General features: G+C 42.1%; 1 protein-coding gene and 1 long non-coding RNA gene across 2 annotated transcripts; both read right to left on the bottom strand.

Annotated features, from left to right (window-relative positions):
- Nucleotides 1-278: 278 nt before the first annotated feature.
- Nucleotides 279-3,024, bottom strand: LOC146372584 (uncharacterized). Its single transcript, XR_014802730.1, has 2 exons — nt 2,813-3,024; nt 279-1,554 (listed from the first exon to the last, which is right to left on the bottom strand). It is a non-coding gene; the product is annotated as an uncharacterized LOC146372584 (long non-coding RNA).
- Nucleotides 3,025-5,146: 2,122 nt separating this feature from the next.
- LOC146372583 (uncharacterized) lies at nt 5,147-6,767 on the bottom strand. The gene is made up of 2 exons (XM_084954364.1): nt 6,526-6,767; nt 5,147-5,813 (listed from the first exon to the last, which is right to left on the bottom strand). Exons 1-2 carry the CDS (start codon nt 6,596-6,598, stop codon nt 5,206-5,208), a joined length of 681 nt encoding a protein of 226 aa, XP_084810490.1. The 5' UTR covers nt 6,599-6,767; the 3' UTR covers nt 5,147-5,205.
- Nucleotides 6,768-7,261: the final 494 nt, after the last annotated feature.

Here is a 7,261-nt window from a genome sequence, read left to right as displayed (position 1 = left end):
ATCTTCAATTTGTAGCAGATACACTATCACATAGCAGCTGGAGCAGTCTCCAATGGAGGTCAGTCCACTGCTGCCACCTGTGGCCAAATACCACAGCCTACTACTAGATTAACTTGTGACACATCTGCACCTGCTGCTATGATCACATTGAGTAGAGGCTGAGTGGCTACACTTACCCCTGGTACATCCAGATCTACCCACAAACATGTTGAAAGATGCAATCCCAGCAATGTGGATTGTCAACACTAAAAACAATCAGTAAGCAAAGACAACAGGGATCAATTTTTTCTGTTTATTTAGCAACCACAACATTTGTAGTCGCCTTCTGCAGAGGGGAAGTCCACACACACTGTGTGGTACCACTTCCCACAGAAGGTGCATTCAATCTGCAAGAAAAATTAGATTGTCAGAGTCATTCATCTGAAGTCAGGCTCTTGAGTAAAGCAACTAAACATGTTACAGTGTGCAGATACTGCATATTTCTGTGCAACAGTCTTATCTGTGTATCACTTGATGTTTCCATGCGTCCTTTAGGTGCTCTAGTGTCTTTAGAGTGCAAAGGCATGCAGGTCACCTGAACTATAATTCCACTGTCGGTGCATCAAAGTGACATGTCACCCAGTGATGTTGAAGTAACCCAGTCAAGGTGCTTCCATCTGAGGTATTGATTTCGTTCTCTTACCCATGCTAACGACATGTGATGTTACAACACTGGTGAAATATTAGTGTGTCTATATTTGTTCACGAGGAGTCACGATTACGGTGACTATCAAAATCGTCGATGACTAATTTAATAGTCGACGCGTCATTTGAAGCTTTGTAAGATCACAAAAGACGCAGGAATAAGTAGTAGGATTTAAGAGTGTAATAACGGACTTTTAGTATTTTATTTTATTTATTCTGCAATGCTTCATTACTCACTAATGTTACAAATGTTGAAAGGTAAAAGTGTTCAATAAAATCCTAAATATTGCAAATTGCTGTAAGAAGTCAGTTCTTCTTTCGCTGCTTTAGGACACATCCCATTATATTGACTACTGTACACACACTACTTAATATTTAAGATACAAAAAATACTGGTTTCTGTGCATGCATCTGCAGTGAAGGTGTGTGTTGTTTTGCCATGCAGCTTTTACTTACTTAGGCGCAATCAAGCACTCTTCTTCATTTTGCCTACCATGAAGTCAAGCCAAAAAAACAAGAAAAGAAAAACGATTTTTCTGGTATCTGAAGTATAACAGTTCCCTGAACTACCTCTGATAGTGTCCTCATCATCATAATATTCCCTTTATTTATGATTAGTTATCTTTATCTTCAGAGGTGTGGGTGACAGTTTTAGTGTTTGCTTTAAAAAATAAAAAACAACAAAAACTCAAAACAAAAACTTGAAATATATATATTCTATATACATATATAGAGATGCTCACTCCTGATTGGACACTGAGCTGCACCACCTTCTCCTTCACTCCTCCACCTTGCTGTCCTCTGTGCTCTCTCTCCTCCATCTCCAGGGAACAAATCAGAGTCTGAGCACCAAACCTGTGGACTGTTAGTCTGCAGATAAGAAGGAAAACACACAGAATTCTCATGTTTGCCATTTTTCATACCGTATTATTATCGTATATTAGTTTACCAGTCCAACAGATTTATTTTCCCAAATGGATCATTACAGCTTTTGCCACACTGGTCCACTTGATTGTCAAAGTGTATTAGCTCTTTATTATTTCTTTCTTTTCTTTGAAATGATTACAATCAGAACGGACAGGACTGGGGGATGGGAAAGAGAAAGATGAAGAAAAGAGAAGTTGGGAAGATGCTCAACAGAAGGAGATGGAAAGCAAAAAAAATAGGAGAAGAGAGAGAAGACACTAAAAATCTGTTTGATCACCTGCTGGAAAAATAAAAACAAGCAAAAAGAGAAAAACACAGTAGCGAAACCACAGCAAAAACCAACATAAGCACAAGTTATAGTAAATAATAAATATCTCCACATCCCGGAAGGGTCCTGATCGAGCCACAGGGGCCATAAACTGACAGTTTATTTATAACTAGAAATAATAAAGCAGTTGACGTGTTTCAGGCTGTGACTTTTAGTATCTGTTGGTACTTCATCACTTTGAATAAGTGTAAGTCAACACCAGGCCGCACTTTCAGTCTTTCCATTAAACAAATGAACAAGAATCCATTGTTTTCACCATTAAACAATAAAATATGCTTCTTGACTCCTTGATGCAGGTGCCCACCTACGACCTGGTTTATTAATACTAAGCTAAAGAGGAAAGCAACTCACTGTAGTTCTCACAGCTCAGGACAAGCAGACACCTGATGTTGAGTGACTGAATGGAACTAAAACAAGAATTCATAATTATGTTTGTCTGCCATGAACACGTGATGATAAAACTCTGCATATGCAGTCAGGAGACTGATGACCTGTGAAATGAGCTGTTAGAAATGTGCAGATATGTGTAAACATTGATCAGCATTTAACATCCAGGATGGAGCAAAACTTCTGACCTGCATGTATGAGAACCTTTAATCACATCATCTTTGTAGTGAAATAGCTGATGACTCATTAAACGTTTCCATGTAATTTATCCACAGTGAAAAATATTCACTTTGCTGGATCTGAAAATCACGTGTTCATTTCATTAGACACTAGCAATACTATTAAACTGGACCTTATCATTATCATATAGCACTAAATGTGAAACTGTGTCATATAACAATCTATATATGTAATATGTGTTTGCCTGAATCTTCCAGCACAAACAGAAAGACGAGCTGTTGTCTGAGTATCAACGCAAGTACACACCAGAAATCGTTCAGTAAAGACAAATTTAATAAATGAAAGCTGGTGAGAGGGCCTTTGATGTTTCTCTTTGGATCATCCTTCCATCCATTTCTTCAGCTTATCCAATTCAAGATTGGAGCCATCCCAGCTGTTATGGGGCCAGAGGCGGGGGTACAACCTGGACAGGTCAGTCTAACACAGAGAAACAGACAACCATTCACACTCACATTCAACCTAACTGCATCTCTCTGGACTGTGGGATGAAGCTGGAGTACCTGGAGGGAACCACAAAGGCCCGAGGACTGTCTTGCTCTCAGGTGACGGCCGTTCACGCTGCTCTGAACACTCTCAGTTGTCTTTGGATCATCCTGTTGTTTGTCTCCCAGTGTCGTTACTGCTCCTCTCCTTTCAAAGACAAACACCAAATAACACCAAATGAGAGTGAATCACTTCAGAACAACGTGAACACTCCTGGTTATTGTGAGCAAACATCATAACAAGATGAATATATTTACCATTTTACTGAGGGAAAATCTTCTGTGTGGTGTTTCTTCTCATCTTGGCTCTTTTTCCTGACACCCCGTCAAGTCTGTAACGTAGCACAGCGTCTTAAAGGGACATGAACATCGCCAACCTGCACATGCCTTTTCTTTTTTTTTTAAATACCGAATTTACCGACATGGGCAAAATGACGTCGATGAGAGTCATAAATTTCGGTAACGATAAATTTTTGATATATCGCCCAGCCCTAGCCCGACTATATCTAGCCGGTACCTCTCAACCTCACGCACTAACTCAGGCTCCTTCCCCACCAGAGAGGTGACATTCCATGTCCCTATTGCCAGTCTTGGCAGCCGGGGGTCGGTCCGCCAGGGCCTCCGCTCCTGGCCGCCACCCGGCACACAATGCACCCGACCCCTATGGCGCCTCCTGCGGGTGGTGGGCCTGCGGGAGGATGGGCCCATGTCTCCTCTTCGGGCTGTGCCCGGCCGGGCCCCATGGACTAAGGCCCGGCCACCAGACGCTCGCCCTCGGGCACCCTCCCCGGGCCTGGCTCCAGGGCGGGGCCCCGGTAACCCTATCCCGGGCAGGGTAAACTGTTCCCTCGATATTCTTTTCAAAAGGGTCTTCTGAATCGCTCTTTGTCTGGTCCCTCACCCAGGACCAATTTGCCATGGGAGACCCTACCAGGGGGCAAAAGCCCCCAGACAACATAGCCCCTGGGATCCCTGGGACACACAAACCCCTCCACCACGATAAGGTAGCGATTCAAGGAGGAGAAAATCCTGGATAAAGGATAATAATTAATAACATCATCAAAACAGACAAACCTGAAAGAATTGCTGATCAGAGCTGTGACAGAGTCACAGATTAGTTGGATGTATACTTATCTTTCACAATGAGAGCGTTTGCATAGACGTCTCTTCAGGTCTTTTTATTGTTTTCTTTCTGGAGAGGAAAGTGATGAGACTGATGAGGAAATACCAAATACAAAGACTGACAAAGGGAACTGAAAAAGTCTAACCAAAACCTATACTGGGGGAAAACTGTAGGAAACAGAACTACTGAGGCAAGGAAACACGAGGAGACGGAGACTAACACTCTGACAAGGGACAAAGGGAGACTGACACAATATTTACACACAGGAGGCTGATTATGGGAACTAAGGACACGTAGAAACACAGCTGAACCGAATAAGAAATGAACAACAAGTCGAAACAAACTCTAATGACAGTTCAACAAGTTTCTAAACACAACAAATAACTTTCAGGATGTTTCAACAATGTGTAAAATGAGTTCTTATCTTTTTTTGTGAGAGGGCCTTCAATGTTTCTCTTTGGATCATCCTTCCATCCATTTCTTCTGCTTCACCAATTCAAGATTGGAGCCATCCCAGCTGTTATGGGGCCAGAGGCGGGGGTACAACCTGGACAGGTCAGTCTAACACAGAGAAACAGACAACCATTCACACTCACATTCAACCTAACTGCATCTCTCTGGACTGTGGGATGAAGCTGGAGTACCTGGAGGGAACCACAAAGGCCCGAGGACTGTCTTGCTCTCAGGTGACGGCCGTTCACGCTGCTCTGAAGACCCTCAGTTGTCTTTGGATCAAATAACACCAAATGAGAGTGAATCACTTCAGAAACACTCCTGGTTATTGTGAGCAAACGTCATAACAAGATGAATATATTTACCATTTTACTGAGGGAAAATCTTCTGTGTGGTGTTTCTTCGCAGCGTGACTCTTTTTCCTGACTTTTAGAAACAAGAGGCAGAAAAGAAAGAATAAAAGTTAAAACCTCGACAATTTTCAAATATTTTAGGACATTATTTTAGAAACAACCTTAAGCACTATTTACTACTTACCACTTTGTTCAGGCTTGCTGACGTTCGACATGCTTCACTGTATATTATAATCTCAAGCGCTTCCTTGCTTGAGTCGGGCTCCGGATGCTGCTCTCTTCCTCCGCCTTCCTCTTAGCACGCTTTGCCGACATATTTAGAAAACGGCAGAGCACCGAAATGAGAACTCTGCCGTCCGCGCTGTAGTCTGTTACTCTCCAGCGGTTCTTCATCTCAGTGTCCTCTGTTCGGTAAACAGCGGAGATGACTCTTGTGATGGGGAGGCCGTCGACAGTCAGGGTGCGGACACAGTTCCTCCGATCTGCCTTCAGCACAGCAAGATCTGCTTTCTCTGGAAGAACTGGAGTCAGGAAGCGTGGATGAGAGCTGGAGCCCGCAGGCGGCAGCATCATGCCAGCTGGTGAGTCCGTAGGAGGAGAAGGAGTGGTGTTCTCTCTCTGGCTCTGCCTCACATCGACAAATGGTGTCGTCACCAGGTCCCGGTGGAACCATCCTTTAAAAGGTATGTAAGGAAAGTCCTTGGACCCAGTCACCAGGTTATGGTAAAGAGTGAGGACCAGGTGGGACATGGAGTTCAGATGGCTCCTGCTCAGTTCACGGTTCCTCAAGTTAATGAGGACCATCTGAGGTGCAGTGACTGGACTCACCAGATCAGCTACGAGAAAGCAAAGCGTGGGTCTACGTTAATCATGTGATCACACAAATTAAAGCCTGAATTTAAATTGTCCAGACATGGCTTTACATCATCATAAGCTCTTCCACACACAAACAGTAAGAAGCTCCCAGCAGAACTCATTGTTTATGAAAGCCTTCACATTTTTCACCTGGTAAAAGTTTTCATGTTGTGTAAGGCTGCATGGACTTTCACTGAGGTTTTAATACGCATTCACATTAAGGAGTAATATCTTCATATTAGTTGAGCATCGATATTTTGAGAATAAAGCAGCTACATTTAGGTGAGAAACCTCCCACCTCCTTATTGCAGGCACACACTGTTTCAATCTCAAACTCATCCAGCGACTCTGTGAACTTTTAAAACTCCATTCTCCAGCTTTACACATTCACAATCTATGAAACTTTCACGTATAACTCAGCGCCAGCAGCCCAAACATGTCAACTCAAACCCTCTACATGCAAAAACGGCCCGCGCGCTGACGTCAGCGTCCTCCAACGCCTTAGCAATTAAAAAAAAACATGGCGCCATCTTTATAGTGTACTGGCACACGTTAAAATTGATGTTACTCAAGTATGAAACATCTCATCCTAAATGTTAACACTCATGAAGTCCTACTTCCAAACAATAAAAGACAAAAATCTAAGTTGTATTTGTTTGCTAGCACTCTGACATATTAGCCTGCTGTACTCACCATAGCGTTGATCTAGCACCTCCTCAATGAAAAGGGAGAGCAGGTGCATCTCGCGACTGAAGTTTGAAGTCATTTTGCAAATCCTTCTTGAAGATTTTCAAACGTTAGCTGTAGTTTGAAAAATCCGAGTTTTCACAGCACTAGTGGGAAAAAGCTCCTGTTTGCGCTCAAACGTGAAACCCGAATTCCCATTTTGCCTCCTGCTTTTATACCTGCACTCAAACACGTCATCATCACCATGACACCCAGTGTCACCGAAAATCAATTGTATATATTTAAAATAAAGTTTGTCTAATTATCATAGTTTTTAAAAATATATATATATTTCTCATTTTATTTTACTGTTTTATTCATCCTTTTCAAAAAATATATTGCCAAACTTTGTCGTTTTAATTCTTTAAAAAATCATTAATTCACCAGTTTACAAAAATGAAGATGATATCTGAAATTTAAATTAATACATAAATAATTACAATTGATAATGGATTTTTAGCGTTAAAGAATAGTTTTTCAATGCGCTTTAAATGTTATCAGAGCCGATGTTGTGCCAAAAAGTGATCGCAGTCCAAAAAGTGATTTACGGTATTGAAACGTTTGTTTGTGTCATGACATTTGTAAACAGTTGATGTTTAAGGTGCAGTTCATGTGGAAGCCAGAGGAGGGTGGTGTTGTGCGCATAATACAAAGTGATGGCGAAACCTAAAAGACGGTGTCATGTCTGCTCCCTGAAGCAATC

Source organism: Perissodus microlepis, chromosome 15 (assembly GCF_051167445.1).
Source record: "Perissodus microlepis isolate ML-2025 ecotype Zambia chromosome 15, ASM5116744v1, whole genome shotgun sequence".
Classification (NCBI taxonomy): Eukaryota; Metazoa; Chordata; class Actinopteri; order Cichliformes; family Cichlidae; genus Perissodus; species Perissodus microlepis.
Note: the sequence above shows the minus strand (reverse complement) of the source record. Positions and strands in the feature narration are given on the sequence as shown.